Source organism: Pseudochaenichthys georgianus, chromosome 12, assembly GCF_902827115.2.
Source record: "Pseudochaenichthys georgianus chromosome 12, fPseGeo1.2, whole genome shotgun sequence".
Taxonomy (NCBI): domain Eukaryota; kingdom Metazoa; phylum Chordata; class Actinopteri; order Perciformes; family Channichthyidae; genus Pseudochaenichthys; species Pseudochaenichthys georgianus.
Window position 1 is genome coordinate 4,434,665 of NC_047514.1, and position 20,554 is coordinate 4,455,218.

Consider the following 20,554-nt stretch of genomic DNA (forward strand, 5'->3'; position numbering starts at 1 on the left):
ACAAAGTACAAACCGTGTGCAAAGATTAAAGTCAAAGTAGATTAAGTTTGTTACTGACTAAAGTGCTGCTCCATCGGTTTGTCCTGTGCTGCCAAAATAATATATAATAATGTCATAAAACCATTTCTTATTTTTTAACCTACAACTTTATCTGTAAACAAATGTGACAAATTCCTAAGTGATTGAAAGGTTAGGGATCTATGAAGTCTCAGATCAGCCTCCCACAGCGCTTACTGATGATATATTAAAATGTATGTATGCAGCTGTGATTGACGAATATATGTACCCCCTTTAAAGGTCCTGAGTGCATCTGAGCAATCAAATATAATTGGTCTCGAGTGCTGGTTGCATTTTCAGTTTTCTGTATGCTATCTGAGGTGAACATTAAATAGGGGTAAAGGATGCAACAGAAATAATGTCAGTTTTTGTCTTCTGTCCTCAGTGCAACTCCACTTCAGTCCCGTACAACTCCATGCTGAAATACTTAAACATCCTCTTCACAGCCCTCTTCACACTGGAGTGCTTCCTCAAGATTATTGCCTTCGGGCCGCTGGTGAGCCCGTATGCTGCGCCGGGCCCTGCTCACACCATAACATTATTCACTGTTGTATTGTGTTTCCGTTTACACACGAGCGGGAAATCTCTCTTTGGAAATGCAAATCAGGCTGAGGGTGACGCCTGCATCAAGCTGCTCTCACTGCTCAGTTCATTACATGCCTGCCTTGTGAATGCTAAAAGCAGATGTTTAGATCGTCTTTAGTACTTAAAGAGACGCAGAGGGTATTTTTTTAATGAAGCAACTAAGACTTAGTCACACTTGAAGAGATGTCTGAGGGATTTTGTTTGTGCTAAAGTACAAAAGGTTTTTGCAGAGGATGGGTGAGAAGTCACAAAACGGTCTAAGAGAAGGTTTAAAGTCTCAAATTCAGGAACTAGGAAGACAGAAGACTAGAAAGAAAAAGAAGGGATGAGAAATAACAAATCTTCCCTCAACATGGGGCCGTCTGGCCCGCAGCGAGGCATTTCATCTTCAACTCCGTTCCATTTACCAGGCCCATTTATTAAATGGCTTTTCTCACACACCACTGGCCTCCACCTGTTTAGCTGTTAAGCCCAGACGGATGGACTCGCATCAGCTGGTCTAAACACGCTGCTGCTCCTCGGCTGCAGCCTCAGGAGGAGGAGGATTGACCGGTCTGCAGGGAGCCAGGCTGCAGGCGGATATTTATTTATGCAGGGGGTTGTTTCAGTATTTGTTGTGTTGTATATATACATACAAATAAGTGTGCCCAAGGGAATGTCTAGAGCTCTGTGTGTTTTGGTGTGTTTGTATTTATTATTTCTTTTGTTTTGTTCTTGCGATATTATTTTTCCATCTATCGAAATGTTGCCTAACCCATGCAACTTTTGCATCTCCACATTTGTAAAATGTAAGTTTATTTATATAGTGCTTTATAAGTGCTTTACAAAAAATGAAAGACATTCAGACAATGGCATTTAAAATCAGTCATTAAAAAGAAAAGATAATAAAATAAAACAAGATTTATTAAAAATGTGCGAGGTCAAGAAGTCATCAAAAGTCGTGGGTTTGATTAAAAGTAATTTAATAGAATCTAAAAAATTATAATCTGCAACAATTTTGACAATCAACTAATAGTTGAGGTTTTTAAACTAATGTTTTTTTATCACAGTACGCTGATTATGTACTGCTTCATAACTGCAGTCATTGTGTTGTGACAAAACAAACTATTTGATCAGATTAGTCATTTCTTGCTCAAAGATAACAAATCAAAGCTGTAGCCCTCGTTTGAACAGTTTCACACTTTAATTCAAACATGAAAAGCACAAGAAATAATGCCGAAAACACTCAGAAACATAACAACGTTTGAATGAACTCATCTTGTGTTGCAGAACTACCTGAAAGCAGCGTGGAACGTGTTTGACTTTGTGACCGTGCTGGGGAGCATCACGGACATCTTGGTGACAGAGTTTAAAGGAATGGTATGCTCATGACACTCATTTTCAAATAATTATCATCCGATAAAACAGACCAGTCTCTGCCAGTCTTTCTTTTTTTTTTTTAATCCGATGACATTATCAGTGATTTTAAACTGATTATATACCGAAATAACATCAACACTGTGGGTGCCGCCATTTTCCGGACGTGACGTAAACCATGCGTTTGGTTTTCGAGGACACGTTGATCTCCATGTTATTTACTGTAGTTTCTCTCTTCAAATATGCCTCACTGTATCGCGAAATATTGCCACAATTCTGATAGGAACAATCCACGGAATGCTTAGTTCCATAAGAGCTCCTCTGTCCTCCGTTACATACATCAGTCGCTACCTGTACCTGTCACTTTGTACATTCGATCAGGAGTCAGTGCATATGTATAGCTGCTGCAGCATGCTGGGATACAGGAAGGAGATTTCCCGAAAGTTCTCAAATTTAAGGACGTAATCAAATAAAAGCCAGGTCCCCTATAATGGCTGGGTCTTTGTAAAATGTCAAATCTAAGTTTATGAACTTAATTTAAAATGAATTCTGATGGTTTGTCGAAATTGGCTTCACTCTAAAACCTGCTTAAAATAAAAGCCTTTTACCCTCTGTAGCTAAAACATAATGGGAAGGTAGAAGAAGTGTAAAAGTGATGATTAGTTTTATTATCTGTTTGTTTTTCTGTAATTTCTAGGCTGACTGGTCAATTTGTAAAATGTCAGAAAGCTGATCAAGACGTTAACATTTAAAGGTGGGGTAGGTAAGTTTCAGAAACCGGCTCGAGATACACTTTTTGTTATATTCCATGGAATGCTCTTAACATCCCGATAGCAATGAATATCTTCAGTGCTTTGACAACAAATCCATAAAAAGATGTCATCTGTAGAAGCCGTAATACTGTAAAAAGTACAACATGGCCTACCTGCCTGTCAGCCTTCCATCGGGGCACAAACTTATCTCGTGCCCTCATTGGTCATGTGCGCGTTCGTGTGTGTTGGAGGAGGGGCTCTATAAGGAAGTGGCAGATTTTCTCCGGTTGTGTATTTTCAAATTCTAGCGATCTCGAGCCGGTTTCTCAAACTTACCTACCCCACCTTTAATTAACAACTTTGAAGTATTGACACATTTTGGAAATTGTTGCATTTGACCTATTGTTTAAGGACTTATGTGTGTTGTATTATGTGTTGTGGTTATTCAAGATGGGTCTCTTAATTGTCTCTCAAACAAAACCAATTTCTTTAAACCACTTTAGCTGCAAAACCACATATATTAAAGTCACACTTTGCTCTGCTCCCACAGTCTCAGTCCTCAAATGCAAACTCAGCAGGGAAAACTGTAAGCGAGAAAAAAATGAAATAATGCAAATCAATACATTGGACTTCAGGCGGAGAAATATTGCTGTTACCATTTGCAGCATTTAGTTTCCTCTGTTGAAATCAGATGGAGAATGAACCGTTTTTGATTGTGGAGATAGAGGGCTAAGTTCTGTTGCTTTCTCTGTGGAAAAATCGCTCTTTCTTTGTCTGACTTTCTTGTAGATGTGATCATTAGTCTTCTTTTCTGTCTCTCCTCTGCTGTGTGTTTTTCTCTTTCGCTGTTTCCATCCTCTGCTGTGTGTGCCCTCACTCTGCCCCCTCTGTCACATCTGACACCTCCAGACGGTAAGTGGCTTTTCTTGTTGCCCGCTGATATTGTCAATTCCCCCGTCAGTGTGCTTTTGTTTCTCCCACTGTTTAAATTGCCTACCTACTGAATCCTCCAGAAAAACACCCATTCAATTGTTAGATTGTTTGGTTTTAAAGCGACATTAAAATCTGGAGCAATTTCAGTTAGACAAGAGCTGAAGTTAAATGCAGAAGATGTTCCTATTAACAAGTCATTTAGTCTGGTTGTTTTGTATTGAAAGTAGATTATACTATATCACTAACATCTCTGTATGGTTGTTAAACAATACTTTTAGAGCCTAAAAATACAGTCTACATCTGTTTAAGGATGACATGTTGAACCATAGACTGTATATATAAAGAACAAGTGACAGTCAAACCGGAAAACAAAAATAAAATGTCCTCTTCTGTGTAGTGCTTTTTATTTGGATAGTTTTGGGGTGAGTTGCCGAGTGTTGGAGGTGTCAGTCGTAGTTATGTCAAGTATAACTTGATTGCACTTGGCTTGTGGTAAACAAAAATAAAGTTTAGAAAAGCTCAACAGCAATATCTCTTTCCAGAAATCAGGAGCAGGTTATTCAAAATAATCCACAACCTTGTTGTTGTTTGTAGTTTTTAAGTAGGAACTATTTTCTTTAAACCATACTTCAACCACAAACCTGTGCGCATTAACCTAATGTTCAATACTTGATCGGTGCTTACTTTTGTGCAGTGATACATTTGAAAGAAAGCTGTTTCTAATGACTTGAAAAAAGAGCCACCATAAGCTAATTTTGAAAAGATGCGCACTCCCTTCTGTGTAGTGAGATATTGGAAAGAAAGGAGTTGTTTGATGATGTTTTAGGGGTTGAAGCGATAGTACAAGTATTACTCTGCATGTAGCCTTAACTATGTCACTTCTTATAGCTATCTACTGGTTTGCTAACGTTAGCCGTCATAAGCTACTTGTCAATAGATTCGCTGTTCCTTCTACGCAGTGATACATACAAAAGAAAGTAGTTGATGATGTTTGAGGGGTTTGAAAATGCTGTTTTTTTACTTTAAAAGATTAAGTGTGCATGTAGCCTCAGATACTTTCCAATACCTTTGTTTAGCTAACGTTAGCCACCATAAGCAAATGGTAATACAAGACCAAGTAGGGCTGAAGCAGACCGGTATCTGTACCAACTTGGAGTGTGTTTCTTTTGCTTTTGAATTATACCTTTTTTTGTTTTGTTTCCAAGAGTTTTATTTTGTGTCTTCAGATCCTTTTGATATTGGGTTAATTACCTCACACTGTCTTTGTTTTGCCTCCCAGGATAAGATGATCAACCCGTGTTTCCTGAGGCTCTTCAGAGCGGCGCGCCTCATCAAGTTGCTGCGGCAGGGATACACCATCCGCATCCTGCTGTGGACCTTCGTTCAGTCCTTCAAGGTGAACACACAGTTAGCTACACACACGACTCACAGTGCCTCTTGATATGTGTGTAAAACTTGTAAGAAACTTGATTTATGTAGCACATTTCAAAAGAGATGTTCCACCAAAAGCGATGAGAGAAGTTCAGTCAGGAAAGACACAAGTGGAATACAAATGTTAGTCAATAGGTTATAATGTTGAGCGTGTGTGTTAGATGTATTCACGGTTGAACAAAATTACGTTACACAAAAAACAAGCTGTGCTATAAAGCACGTTAAAAGCAGGCCGAGCACACTGCAGACTTGCTATGTCAAATGGATCTAAATAGCTCTTTGCAACAGTAGTTGGGATTTTCACAGAGTGCCGCTTCGCTCTCCAAATCCTCTGGGACAAGTCGAGTTAAATGCGGAGCGCCGAGGCACGGTCGGAGGAATTTAGAGCAGGTTTAATGTCAGTGGTGAGAGCTTTTAAGCCCAATGGAAATGGACAGTAGAAGCAGAGTGTTAATAGGTGGCTATTTAATTACAACAAATGGTCGCGTCCTCCTCGCTGAGATAAAAATAGCTGATTTAAAAAAACAGACCCTGCAGGTCAGGTTGACTGCGCAGGTTCTTAACACTAGAACCGCCAAGGGGTCAATTTTACCCGCAGCTGTTTTTTGATTGTATGTAACTTTTTTTCATTAAAATATTAAAGTCTCCCAGTCCGTGACTTTTCCTGAAAGTGTGTTATGTAGCACCCTCTGTTGCCAAGAAACGTATAAGTTTCATCCCTGTGCGATCAAAACTCACTGTTCTGTATGATAAATAAAAGAACATTGGACCTTGAAAATCAATAGCGGGTAAATGTGACCTGTTGGCGGTTTTAGGTATACAGTGACCTCTGGCGGTTCTAGTGTTGAATAAGACTGTACAATCTTACAAGGGCACTGGTCCTCTTTGAATAATTCGAGATGTGAGTGTGTGTGCAGAGGCAGACGGAAAGATCAAGAAAGAGGTTGCGTGTGTCTCTCAGTGTCTTTTAACTCTATTCTTCTGTTTGCTTTCAGGCTCTGCCGTATGTCTGCCTGCTCATTGCCATGCTGTTCTTCATCTACGCCATCATTGGAATGCAGGTGAGTTGTGAATATGAGCAGCTGGACTAAAGGAAGTTAGACTGTAATGATTCAGTGATGGATGTTCAGTATGGAGGTCCTGCTCACGATACACAGCCTTGTTACCCCATCAACAGCTGTCTTTACCTTTTTCTGCTATAGCATTCCTCTCAGAGATGATTGGGATGGCTTACACCTTTACTATTAAATCATTCTACATCAGCAGTCACATTATCCAGAAAGGATACATTACAACATGTCCTGATAGAAGAACGTTGTGATAATGAATATAGAACGTCAAGATACAACTTGTCGACTAGGCTAAGCATGGCTAGCTATTTTGTCGCCTGGTTGCTATTAAAGTGTTGTTTAAGCGTTTTTTAAACGTAGTTAAGTAAATGTCCTCCAGAACAACACCACACACATTTCCTTTAAAAGCTAGCGCTGCATCCACACATACTGACACAGTCTCAGTGAAAATGTCATTTCACAAAACAAGTATATGTTGCTATTGCCTCGCATTGCATCAGATTGTGCAGGTGTGTGTACAGGTAGCTGATGGAGGATAATCTACTTTTCATTCCTCTTACATTGTCACTGTTCGGGTGCAGAGGAAGTTAGTCGTTGGCGTCGTACTGCACAGGGTCAAGATGCTACATTCATATTTGACATCTGGCTGGCAGATGTCTCCTCGCCCAGCAGCCAGGGGTTTCAGGCCAGCAGGGTGGACATGCCCAGGGGCAAATACATTTAAAAAGAGACCTCTGGGTTGTTTTACTAGACTCGCTTTGGGACGATACAACCTTGTGATAATGCATATATTGCACGAGTGACAGATAAGGGAAATAATACATAGATAGCATTTATATCTAAGAAATACAACTTTAGACTTCATTGAGAAGTTCACATGTATTCAGATGAACAATACATCCCTTTTCTCTCATGACTAAAAGTACAGTGCAGCCAAAGCTGTTCGTACAAAAGCTAGCATAGGCATAACAATGTTTAAAAAAGGTATGCATAACATACTTTGTAAGATAAACAAAAGAAAAGGAACACAATGTATATAATAAAATGCAAAAATGATTGTAGGTTTGAAAACAGTTTGGGGTCTTCAGTCTGCAATCTGTGGACACTAGGCTTAGTTGGGTCAGTCTTGAAGCCTATTACCTTGTTTACATCTTCTTAAGCACTATATAGCTATGAATAAATAGGCAACAACCACATTTAAATTGTAATGTATTTTAAAGGAATCTGCTTGATTAGAGCTGTTTATGCAGCTCTCATTAGATTCTTATTAAAGCAAATCTAGATCCTGATTGGTGCAAACACGTATGACATTATGTTCTCCCGCCCACTTCAAATCAGGGAGATGAACCGAGACAAAAAAGAAATGCAGAAATCTGTCCTCTGAAAAAGCCCAAAGTGTTTCGGAAAGGAAATATGTATGTCACTCCGAGCCAGTCGCTTTAATGTCGTGGGTGTGGTCTGAGTTTGGGTCTCAGTTTGAGGAGTGGGCAGAACTCTGTAATCTGAGTTGACTTTTCCTTTTTGGTGTTGCATTCAACAAGCAGCTGCTCTCCTGCCTCTGCAGGTGTTTGGAAACATTGAACTGAATGAAGAGAACGCAATAAATCTCCACAACAACTTCCAGACCTTTTTCCAGGCGTTGACTCTTCTCTTCAGGTAATCCTGCTTTTAGATTCCAAAAAATGTTGCTGTCCGAAAAATCCAGTATATGAACCGATAACTCCTGTGTGTGTGTTTCAGGAGTGCGACGGGCGAGGCGTGGCATGAGATCATGTTGGCGTGTCTCAGTAACCGGCCGTGTGATAGGCTCACAGGAACCGTGGGGAAAGAGTGTGGAAGTGACTTTGCCTACTTCTACTTTGTCTCCTTCATCTTCCTCTGCTCCTTCCTGGTCAGTGTGAAGGGAAACACGCCATCTGTTTTCATACTGCGTGTTCTGAGTGTACTGAATATTATTTCCACCCAGATTTTATGCGCTTTGAAATGATCCTTTAGCATGCTGTGAGAAGACACTGATTGGAGTAAACAAGGTCAGCTTCGAATGAGCACAGCTTACAAAATGCAAACGGTTAAAGAATATGAAAATGCAAATGAGCTGCTAACAGTAAACCATTTTCCCAAAGGTATTTTTACTTTTTAATCAAAATTGTGTGAAATATTAATTGATTTGTATAGACAAAAATAATTCAGCAAGTGGAAACAGTTGAAGAGATTTAAAAAGTGAAAATAATCCCTTATAAATTGAGAAATCCTGGTTATTTATATTTTCAGTTTCCCGTTCTGTTATTTAAAAATAAATGTATTCAATGAAATGGGCAACATCATACAATGTGATTTAAATACATAAAGTATTTTTTTTCTTGTGTGTGTGTTTCTCTTAGTATCCTAAGATACTGTTATGTTTGGCTGTGAAAAAAAAAATATATATATTATTATTATGAAGGGCAGACCATCTATTTGTATTTTGTTTTTTTTAGAAAGGGGCAGGTCACATAAGATGTTATTCTTCTCCCTGCTCCTTTTCGCTCAATGGTGGACTCATGTTTTATGGCAATTGTTGTACATTTGGTTTTGCGTACCATGGGCGGGACAAATAAAAATGAAATGAATATGAAATACCTGCGATAAAGTAAAAAAAAAATCTAGTAGACTAAAAACATGGATATGATCCCTTTTTAAAGTCTAATTTTTACCGTAGAAACAATTGCCCTTGTTATTATTAATTATCTGACACTTTATCTATTGTTTTTATTCTCTAGATGCTGAACCTGTTTGTCGCTGTCATCATGGACAACTTTGAGTATCTGACCAGGGACGCCTCCATCCTTGGGCCTCATCACCTCGATGAATTCATCCGCGTGTGGGCGGAGTACGACCCTGCTGCCTGGTAAGTGCTCCTGCTCACCTCTGACGTGTACTGCTACAGTATAGTCCCCAATGTCAGCCAGTTTCAGTGCAAAATAGCAAGGTGTTTGTGTTTATAAGAGGTGTAATAGCAAACGGGGAACTCTAAGCTGCGAGTTCCAGCAGGATGACTACCGGAGAAATCCCATTTTAGAGGCGGCGAAATGATGACGCTAAGCCTGAGCGCGGCGTTGGCGGAGGCTGGTGGCGAGCCTCCCGTCGGCCGGACTGATGCATGTAAATCCAGCGTTTCGCTCGGCATCCATTGCCTATAAGCCTGCAGGCTCCAAATCTCCTCTCTCTGTCACTGAAGAGGAACATTTCTATCCCTCTAACGGGGGAATAAAGGTTGATGTCTGCGCCCTCGCTGACCCGCACACTGTCAGTGTTTAACGGGATTGAGGCACAATCAAGTTCTGCCTGAGACAGTGTGAGGCCTAATCTGTCTCAGATTATGTAAGGCTCATTAAGTTTTCACAGGAGCCTTGTCAGTGAGTCAGGACTCCAAGAGAGGTGTGAGATGTGAAATGCAAAATTGCCATCTCCTGACAGACATTACGGGGGAGGAATTATTATTTATTCCTTTGAATATAAATGAGCTGCTCCCAGAGATGTGCCGACAGTTACATTCAGCCAGTGTTCGACTGCTTTTACTCATTGATATGTCAGTGGGAAAAGTATTTAAGGCTCGGAAAACTGATTTCAACATGTGATGCCTCTTCATCCAAAAGTTATTTAGTTTAAAAGTATACTCCATACTGTAGCTATTTGGGGGATTTGAATGGGGACTTTAACATTACACATTTTGTTGTATACAAATGATGATTCCAGCATGTTTACACATAATATACATGACTATTGTAAACAACAACAATACGGATGAAATATTACTCGATCACACATATCATCACATGAAAAAAAATATTTAAAAAATATAATTTCCTTTCTTTTAAAAAAGGAAATTCTGAAAGGCACTGCTTTAATTCATGGCTACAACCCTGAGGGGAAAAGAAAATGAAAAATGTGGAGAAAAAAGTGCATTTTAAAAAAAAAGTCAAAATGAACCCCACAAAATACAGATCTATTGAGGAAAAGTAGTCTTTGTTTCCTTTATACTGCAACTCCTTAAGTATCTACCTTAATGTGTATTCGTTGCTAACAGATTATTCAAGTCATGACATAACCTGTGACCTAAACTGTTGAACATGTCTTGTTTTTCCACAGCGGGAGGATATGCTATCAGGATATGTACAAATTGTTGCGTTTTATCTCCCCTCCCCTGGGCCTGGGGAAGAAGTGCCCTAACAGAGTGGCTTATAAGGTTTGCACTCCCACACAGTCCTTTTGTTTTCAATGGGACTGTGATGGTTTCGGACTGAGTGTGTTCTCATTCCCTGAGAATGACCCGACCACACATGCATACTGAAACACATCGATCCTCCACTAACCAGTTGGCAGGTAACCACGGAGAGTGCACGAAACAATGCCGCAAGTCAGCCTCAAACAAGAGGCATCTCATGCCATGTCTAAAATATGTCCCTGCTTTTAAATGAATGGGTAGTGAAGAGAGCATTGTGCGCTTTGTTTCCACTCTGGTCACCGCTAATGTCTTTTAGCATGCAGAAACAGAGCGCATGTTAAAGAAATACTCCACTGAAAATCTATCTTTAGACTCTGAAATAAAAACAACCTTTAAAAGTGGCTCTGAAAGTCTGCAGCTCCTCCTTTGAGCAGAACAACAGCTGGGGTTATTAAGTATTTCAATGACTCAGGGTCATGGCAAAAAGAGAGAAAAACAGAAAACTCTGGAATCACTCCTGCAATAATCCATTTCGTTCTTTTTGAGACATTATTTCAGTATGTTCCAAACACGTCATTTCTGTTCTGTGAATTGTAGCATAACACTCAAGTCTCTAAATAAACTCAATTTCACTTCTCTTGGGAGTAAACATCCCAGCCTCAGTGGGAGAAAGGAAAAAACGAAACAAATCCTTCTTCTTCTCTTGCCATGAAATAGTCCTGCAACTCTGCTGCATGCAGTATAGTAATCTATTGGAAATTGGAGTAGAGCAAATATAAGGCTCACAGCGAGGAAGGGGATTATATTTGCTGGAGCGGTTTAGGAAGATTCCAGACTTGGTTGCCTTTGGAATCCATTGTCCTGGGAATCAAAGCTGTACACTTTCTCGAGCCAGCCGGGTGAATGTGTGATACTCAAAAGATACATTTTCAGTGGCTTTAACATAAATTGCGCTCTCGTTCCCAAATGCATATCTTCCCCTCTTCATCCAGCGTCTATGCACAGGGGGTCCTCCGGAGCATTGCCCCCTCCCTCCTCCTTTGGGATCCATTCCTGAATCCTTGGATCCAGCCAGGATGGTATCCAAATCATCATATCCTGGAAATCTTATTAACAAGGATTTCTGTGTTTTCCTCTTTTCCCCCTCCCATTCTCTCTTTTGGATTTTGCCGCCTTCTGTTATCATGTAACTCCCCCTCCTCACCTGGGAAATCTCCATTCCTCCTTCCATGGCCTCCTCCTACCATCTTTCCTCCCTGGAAGCGGCCGCATGACTTACTGTGACATGTACGAGATGCTTCGCGACATGTCCCCTCCACTAGGTTTGGGAAAGAAATGTCCGCCCCGAGTCGCCTATAAGGTAGAATCACTCCTTCCCTCCTCTCCCCCCTCCCTATCCTCCCCCCTCCTCAGTCACCTCTGGTTCACCTGGTTCCACCTGTCAAACATCTTCAGGCTTCTGTCAGTGTGTCACCGTCTCTTCTGACCTGCTGTTGTGTTGTTCTTTCTGTTCCTCTGTGACGCTCTGGCCCTGTGCTGCCAGGGTTTTGTGCATTTCATCTACAACAGGGCCATGTTACAGATAAATACAAATAGATCAGAGGTTAAAACCATAATATTTGACTTCTTAGTGAGCCTCTTCTTAGCTTGTAGGTTTTGTTTTTGGGCATCTTGAAAGTGTAATGTCTAGTAGCCAGTTATTCACGGGATGAGGTAGAGACAAACCCCCATTTAAGACTTCAGGAAAGTAAGTTACTCCGGGATTTGTATGTAAACCTTAGGGGTAAATGTATTTATATTTGTGTACCTGTTATCGATCACCAGGTTGCATCTTCAAATGTTATTTTATGAACTCACAGAAGTCTACATAAAGTGATGAAATCTTTGCATGGCAAGACCCTATATTCCCACAGCCAAAGATTTATAACATTGGTCTTAACCACATCGTTTTTTCTTCTTAACAGACTTTAGAAATCTGTGAGATAAAGACATGACTGTAGCTTTTAAGATGCACCCTGTCAAATAACTGGTAACAAAAACCGTCTCAGTAAATTGCCATGAAATTCATGGTCCCCAGAGGATGAATGCTAAAACAATTGGGATCCCCTAACTTCCCATTTGCACACCAAATCAGCTGTAAAGTGCAATCTGGCATGCAATGTCTCTGGAAACCTGCGGCTGGTTGCGACCAAACCCAGAGTTAAAAGGAGATGTAACATTGGACTAAACTATGAATCAAATGAGGTGTAACGTTTTGGAAAGGACCCAGCTATTTAGTTAAGGCTCTGTATTCAACGATCATTATTGAGTGAACACTGCTAGTCATTTAAAAACATTGTCCCCGTCTCCTCAGCAGCCTCTGCTCTGACTTGAATGATTTATTTCATGATTAAATGTAAGACTTTTCTTCTAGTAGAGTCAACGATCCTCAGGTAGTCCCTGAGCCAGCTGTGCTCCCAGCATGCAGGCTATACAGTATGTGAATGGTTGCCGTGCGCCCACGCAGCTGTCCACATGAATCACATTTAAGGCAGTGCTGCCCTCGCCCCAGTTGAACATGTCTTGGTCTGACTCGGTCGCATATCCAAATATAACTCCTCTTTTTGTGAATCGGCAGAGAAAGACACGCACACAGAGAGAGAGCAGCACATGAGAGCAAGGCTAGGGTTTTTCTCCCCATCTCTATTGTTTCTATATTTCGCCATCCACTACTTTGTTAACCTCCCTCCCTCCCTCCCTAATGAACACATCTTCCCCTGACAGTCACAGTTTCCTCGTCACATTCTTGTTTCCATGTTCACGTTCTGTCTTCAGGCCTAAGCTTCACTCTCTGCTTTGGATGATCTTTCTGTCACCCTGTCTCGGGATTTATTTCCTCTCCTATCTCTAACTTCCCTGTTTGAAGCTCTCTGTCTGTGTGTGTGTGTGTGTGTGTGTGTGTGTGTGTGTGTGTGTGTGTGTGTGTGTGTGTGTGTGTGTGTGTGTGTGTGTGTGTGTGTGTGTGTGTGTGTGTGTGTGTGTGTGTGTGTGTGTGTGTGTGTGTGTGTGTGTGTGTGTGTGTATCATGCATAGGTGTTTTTTCACGTGTTTATATTTTTTCTGATGCTCAAGATCTGCAATTGTCATTCTTACTCTCTATGGAAAAGATGGAAGACTCACTTGCATAGATGCTTTCCAGTTAATCCTCTCATCTCTCCATCTTGAATGTTTTTGTCTGTCCCCTCATCTCGGCTTAAAGAGAATGGAAACCATCAGCTACCCTTCTCCTTTTTTTAGTCAAATGTTTCTGATGGTCTTTTCTTCCGCCTTCGGCTCGTCATTTATTTCTTTTAATTAGAAGTTCTATATCGAGCACATGTGTCTACCCCCCCCCCCCCACCCCACTGTCAATGTGTTGTACTAACTCAAACATGCATGTGTGTGTGTGCGTGTGTGTGTGTGAATCATTTTAATGAAGCATTGATCCAAAGTCCTGCATGGTGTGGATTTATGCTGATAGCTTTTTACTTTTACAAAACGAATGCCTGATGCATTTTGAGTTCTGAAGCCTAATGTAGAAATAGTGGTTAAATAACTATAAGCCTCTGTGGCTGCAAGTCTTTTTTTAATTAAATAATAAATCCATTCGTTTACAAACTGTCCGAAAAAAGTCCAAAGATTTCCAATTTCTATTGATATCAACCAGAAGCAAAGCAGCAAATCCTCACATTGGAGAAATGTTAGATGTTTGATTGATACATTACTTCATCTTTATCAAAATTGTTGACAATAATAATATTCTAAAACCAACTCAGGTTTCATTTTTCAGGACATCAATTGATAGGAAATGGTTGAATGGAAGAATTTCATTATTTTAATGACACTATAGAACTTTTCTGAACAATCCTCATTCGGTGCACACATTTTAAAGTTCAGTTAAAGCTAATGAAAGGCCTCAGCAGTTTGATCTAGCAGACTAAGGAGGGATCTCTCACAGTGTTTAAAAATACATTTTCACAACGAGCAATGAATGTGGATTTCCACCCTATCTTTGACAGTGTAGCCGTACAGTGTGTTTGGAGAGGAGCAGAGATTACAGCCACCCATAACTCAGTCAGTCTACATCTGACATGTGAGTAAAGATGAGACCTGATCTTGTTAGCGTCTTAAGTAGAGTAACAGTTTGATGGACAGCTTCCTGTCCAGCAGCAACCTCCCTGTTTCTCTTCTAAGTCATTATTTTCAAAACAAAGACATGCTGCTGCATTTCTCCAGCAGCAGTGAGAGCTTAGCGTGTTCTCTGAGCGCACAGTGGCTAATCATATTTCAGCTTTTAGCAGAAAAGGCTATGCTTTCGAAGGATTTGCAAAAGTCTCATAGCAACGGCAGCAGCTTTAAACTCCATGCATTCATGTGTTTACTGCTGTTAGCTTAAACAAGGTGTATGCTGGGCAAACTGGCAGAGACCTATACATTGGCTTACAAATATGCATTGGCTAATTTAGAAGAAATGTAAGGAAACTTAAATGAAAGCATTATTATTATGAAATATTTAGATTTAAATCAAAGATTCAGTGCTTCCAGCTTCTCAAATGTGACAATATGATGATTTTCTCTGTTTCATATCATGTACATTAAATATCGTTGGGATTCACCCTATTGGTCAGACTAAAGAAATCTAAAATTGGGAAGGACTTTTTTCATTATTTTTTGTAGACTAAAGACAAAAAATGGTCATCAGAACCAACATGTATAGGATGAGCGTTAATATAAATAGTCACTCCTTGCAACCCTTACTCGTAACTACATATGGGTTTTCCACCAGTTGTTTTATGGTAACTGTTACTGGTAGGGTGACTGATGACAAACTGACATCATTTAAGATGAAAATCATTCATTTATTATTTAAAGACTAAGAATTAAGTTTAAAACGACTTTAATTTCTACTGTAGTTATTTATTTAATCCAGCTTCAGTTCTAATGTGCTGTTGGTTGTGTGTTCCTGATTCATGGTCCCTCCTCTTTGCTCCCACCCCTCTCAGCGATTGGTGAGGATGAACATGCCCATTGCGGAGGACAAGACGGTGCACTTCACCTCCACGCTGATGGCCTTGATCCGCACGGCGCTGGAGATCAAACTGGCATCTGGTGAGCGCCTAAAACTACAGATCCAGAATGCCTCGTGGCCGGACTGATGGCTCTGATTTTTAAATCTGTGATGGCTGTGGTGCAGAGTTGATGTGACATGTTTGTGGGCCCATCCTCAGGGGTCCTGGCGCAGCATCTATGCGACGCTGACCTGAAGCGGGAGATCGCCCGCGTGTGGCCCAACCTGTCGCAGAAGACCGTCGACCTGCTGGTGACCCCACCCAAATGTGAGTTGCTGTCCACTTGACCCTTTCAGAAGCCAGGTATATATTGCAGTTATTATCGGCATATATATATATATATATTGCACATATATACTGTGCAATATATACCTGGCTGCTCAATCCTAAGAACTTTTACAGGATGTGTATTTTGTAAATTGTGTAACTCTTTATTTTATATTATATCATAACTTTTTTTTTTAACTTAGTACTTGCATGTAACATTATGTAACATTAAGCTGTCTGTGGCTCTTTTCTGCTGTAACAATGTAAATGTCCCCTCTGTGGGACTAATAAAGGTATTCTGATTCTGATAGTTGGTATTTAAAAATAAATGTATTTAAATGTAATATTTTTGAAATAACCACTATGGCCCGTAGTAGACCCCCACACACACAGCAATACAGACTATATGTTACGGTGTGTGCAGGAAGCAGGACCCACATGCAGATTAAAGTGTAAAAAATAACTCCTTTATTTCAAGGCTAATCAGGGAGGGAAAACAGACAGAAGGCAACAGGCAAAACAGGAGGTGAACACTTTTCAAAACAAAACAGGAAACCAAAGACAGAAAAAGACAAGACAAAACTATAGGTTACTTACGTAACCCCAGTTCTCAGAGTAACATGAAGTGAGATGTCTCACTATGGGATGCGCCTCATCGCGGAGCAAACAGAAGCATCAATCTCATTACGCCAATCCTGATTGGCTGGTGATCTTGACGTCAGCGTCAGGGAATTCACCCCCTATAAGTAGCCTGCGCCACGACGCATGCGTCATTCAAAATAAGCACCTCTTCTCGCTTCACCGCAGCAAGGAGGGCCGTCTGGTGAGACATCTCACTTCATGTTACTCTGAGGCTGGGGTTACGTAAGTAACCTATAGTTCTCATTCATAACACTCCGTTCGATGTCTCACTATGGGAAATTGTAGCTCCCGTATTGTCAGACGAGCTTATCTCGAAAATCACCAAACCAACCAGAACTGACTCAACCAGGTGCCCAGCACTGCTTGAGTCACACTGGGAGCAGAACGTCCAGCCTGTTAAGAGGCGGACAAAAGTGAGCGGCGAGGACCAGCTCGCCGCTTGCACCAATGTCTTGGATGGGAGACATCCTGGACAGAGCCCAGGATGCAGCCAGACCCGAGTCGAAAGAGCTCGCGGACCCGAGGGTGCCTGCGAACTCTGACTCGTATCGGCCCCAAAGCAATTGCTTCCACAAACCAGTGGGAGAGCCGTTGCTTAGTAACAGGCTTGTCCCTATAAGGGATAGCCCAGGACACAAGGGGTTGGTCATTATGACAAAGCACCCTTGATCTGTCCCTGTACGTGCGTAAAGCACGGGCTGGACACAGCAAATCCGGCCGCTGTTCCCCGGAGGAATACAGTTCCCCGGAGGAATACGGGGAGGATGCCTCAATGTCAAATGTGGTACCTGAACCAACCGCCTTAAAATAAAGGCAGGGTTGAGCTTCAACCACACTCTGTTTGCCCTGGGGCGAACCGAGTGCAAGACTGTACAGATAGAGCATGAGTGCCACTGGCTCGCTTGACAGCTGCCAGGGTCAGCTTCATGTCACACTGTATTCAGATTGTACCACTCACGGGCCAGGCCCATAGAGCCAAGCGCTCTGGGTGTGGGTGAAAGATCGCCCCCCCCCGCTTGGGACAGTATGTCCCCGCGTAGTGGGAGCTGCCATGGCTGCCCGCACAGCAGCTGATATATCTCCGCTAGCCAGTACATTGCAGGCCAGTGTAGAGCTATCAGAATAAGTGTGTGGCGTTGCTCTCTCACTCTGGCCAGAGTTGGGGGTATCAGAGCCAGGGGTGGGAACGCGTACAGAAGGCCCGGGGGCCAATCGTGCGCGAGTGCATCCACGCCTAACGGTGCATTTAGATCGCGCATCGAAAAGAACAGCTGACATTGAGCGTTGTCTTCCGATGCGAACAGATCCACCGCGGCTCTGCCATAACGCACCCACAGCTGGCTCACAATCCTTGGATGTAGAGTCCAGTCTGCATAAAGTGGTATACCTCTGGACAGCAGATCTGCCCCGAGGTTCATCACTCCCGGTACGTGCGTCGCTCTCAGAGAGAGGAGATGTCTACCGCTCCATAGGATAAGTTTGCGTGCCAGTGTGTGTAACTGGAGAGAACGCAAACCCCCTTGGTGGTTAATATACGATATTGTGGTCGTATTGTCTGTCCTCACGAGGACGTGGTGTCCCCTGAGGAAAGGCAGAAAGCGTTTTAGGGTGAGGAACACCGCTAAAAGCTCCAGGTAATTTATGTGCACCCGCTGGAGGTCTCTGCTCCAGAGACACCTCACCGGGCGACCTTCATAAATACCTCCCCAACCTGTCAGACATGCGTCCGTGGTGACCACTTTCCGTGAAAGGACAGCACCCATAGGCACGCCCCGTACTAGAAAGGTCGGGTGCAGCCAGTGGCGCAGTGTCGTTACGCATTTCACAGTAACCATCACTCTAGTTTAGTTTTAAGGCGGCCACCCAGCGCTGAAACTCCCTCATGTGTAAGCGTCCTAGTCGTATGACCAGGATGGCTGACGCCATGAGCCAGCAATCGCAGGCATGATCTGAAGAGAACATGTTTGCGCAGCTGGAAAAGAGCAAGACAAGCTCTGAAAGCTTTCACTCTTTCCGCTGACAGGCGAGCTGAAAAGGGCACCGAGTTCAGGTGTAACCCCAGGAAGAGTATAGTCTGCGCGGGGCACAACATGCTCTTCTCTGTATTTATTATGAACCCCAGGTTGAGCAGGTGCTTTACGAGGACATTTGTCTGCGTAATAGCCTCGTGCTCCGACTGTGTGAGAAGCAGCCAGTCGTCCAGGTAGGTCGCCAAGCGAATACCCTGTTGTCTTAACGGGGCTATCGCGGCTTCCGTACATCGTACAAACACTCTTTGACTGAGAGACAGGCCGAAGGGAAGTACTCTGTATTCGTAACAGATCCCTTGAAATGCGAACCTCAGATATTTCCTGTGTGGGTAATATACTGGGATGTGGAAATACGCATCTTTCAGGTCGACTGATGTAAACCAGTCGTCTTGTCGCACGAGACGCAGCAGAGATGTGTGAGTGAGCATTCTGAATTTATATCTTTTTAGATATCTGTTCAGAGCCCTCAAATCAAGTATTGGCCGAATTCCGTTCCCTCCCCGTTTGGGAACGAGGAAGTACTTGGAATAAAAACCACTCTGACTCTGCTCGGCAGGTACAACAGATATAGCTCTCTTTTCTAGAAGTGAGAGGATCTCTCTCTCTAGAATATGGGCTGACTCTCCTCGGGCCTGCGAATGCAGAATGCCCGAGAAGCGAGGGGGGGTGACGGTGACTTGGAGTCTGTAGCTCCGTGTAACTGTCTTGAGAAACCCAAGCAGATGTCGTGAGCATCTCCCGCTGTATGCTCCTCAGAGCCAGCTGAGATGTCACGTCTCTTCCCCTCTGAGTCTCTATTTGTTGTGTAAAGGCCCTGACACACCAACCCGATTTTGGGAGTCAGAGGCCGTCAGAGGCTGTCGGGCATTCGCGGCGCCGTAGTCAGGTTGGTGTGTCCCGCACCGTCGACCGTGACACGCCTTATTTGGACTGCCAGACCCGATGCATGGCCGATTCAACATGTTGAATCGGCCATGCATCGGGTCTGGCAGTCGGACCAAATAATCACTCTGATTGGCTGTTCAGCTAGTGAATCAGTGCATGAGAAGCGAAGCGGAAGTGAGGGACGTAAACAAACGATTTAAGAAGGCACACACAGACTGCTATTCATTTTCATCTCATCATGGCGATCTGGAATGATGCAAACGAAGACCTGCTCATCACCTTGATCCAGGAGAGGCCAGCTCTGTATGATATTACGGAGAAAAGATACTGTTCTTCTTCTCTGTCTTCCGGTTGTTGCCTCTTTTGAATGACGAATACACACTACCGCCGCCTGCTGGTAAGGAGAGTTATTGCCACTCACGCACTGAAGTCGGTGCGGTGGGTTCCCGTGCGACACATGGCCAAAACGCAGGAGAACACGGCCAGGCAACAGCCGACTTCAGCGTCGGCTAATCCTCTGGTGACTGCTTGGTGTGTCAGGGCCTTTATGGGGCCCTCCAGTGTCTGACACTGCGCATGCGCGTGACGGTGGTGCCTTCACGACCCCAGCCGGCACTGCGCATGCGTGTGACGGTGGTGCCTTCATAGACCCGTCAATTGTCCGCCCTTTGAGAGAGGCCGTAGTTGCTCTCAGAAAGGGAACAGATGACGGACTGTTTATTGTTTTTCTTTTCATTTTTTTCGAGCTGCGCCCTTGGCTCGAAGCCTGGATGCGTCAGCGGAAAATGTTTTATGACAGACAAATCAATAAGTGTGTGACATGTGTTTGTGCGGACTTGAGGATGGTGTTGAGGCATCTCTCGAGGCGGCGGGAACACATTTAGAGCTGGGGAACCGTAGACTTCCAGCTCTGTCACAGAAGGGAGAAGGAGGGGCTGTCACGCCGCTCGCTTCTTCTTCCTCGACTGCTGGCCGAAATTCTGGGTTGGCTGCGCCTGGGCTGCAGCCGGGACCGGAGATTTTCTAGACCAGCTCGCCCTCGTCTCCTGCCTGGGCTGGGGACTCGGGGCGGACTGCGACCTCTGCGTCTTCGGTATTTTGAACCGAGCAGGGTTCGGGGCAGCTTGGACGAAGGGCAGCGGCTGGGCCCTTCGAGGGAGGCAGAGGTGGAGGGCCTCGTCCTCATTTTTCGACTCGCATCTCCTCTGCATGGAGGCGAGAGCGGAGCCGAAAATCCCCTCGGGAACGATGGGCA

The 20,554-nt window shown here is 43.1% G+C and overlaps 1 protein-coding gene across 1 annotated transcript in view; it reads left to right on the forward strand.

The window, feature by feature from the left end:
• The window catches only part of cacna1bb (calcium channel, voltage-dependent, N type, alpha 1B subunit, b), a 210,901-nt gene that overhangs the window by 171,886 nt on the left and 18,461 nt on the right, over positions 1–20,554 (forward strand). The window contains exons 30-39 of the mRNA XM_071204950.1: positions 443–553; positions 1,912–2,001; positions 4,963–5,079; positions 6,110–6,175; positions 7,749–7,840; positions 7,925–8,075; positions 8,944–9,071; positions 10,313–10,409; positions 15,410–15,515; positions 15,635–15,742. Of these exons, the coding sequence (XP_071061051.1) occupies positions 443–553; positions 1,912–2,001; positions 4,963–5,079; positions 6,110–6,175; positions 7,749–7,840; positions 7,925–8,075; positions 8,944–9,071; positions 10,313–10,409; positions 15,410–15,515; positions 15,635–15,742 (1,066 nt within the window). The remainder of the gene's footprint in view (positions 1–442; positions 554–1,911; positions 2,002–4,962; positions 5,080–6,109; positions 6,176–7,748; positions 7,841–7,924; positions 8,076–8,943; positions 9,072–10,312; positions 10,410–15,409; positions 15,516–15,634; positions 15,743–20,554) is intronic.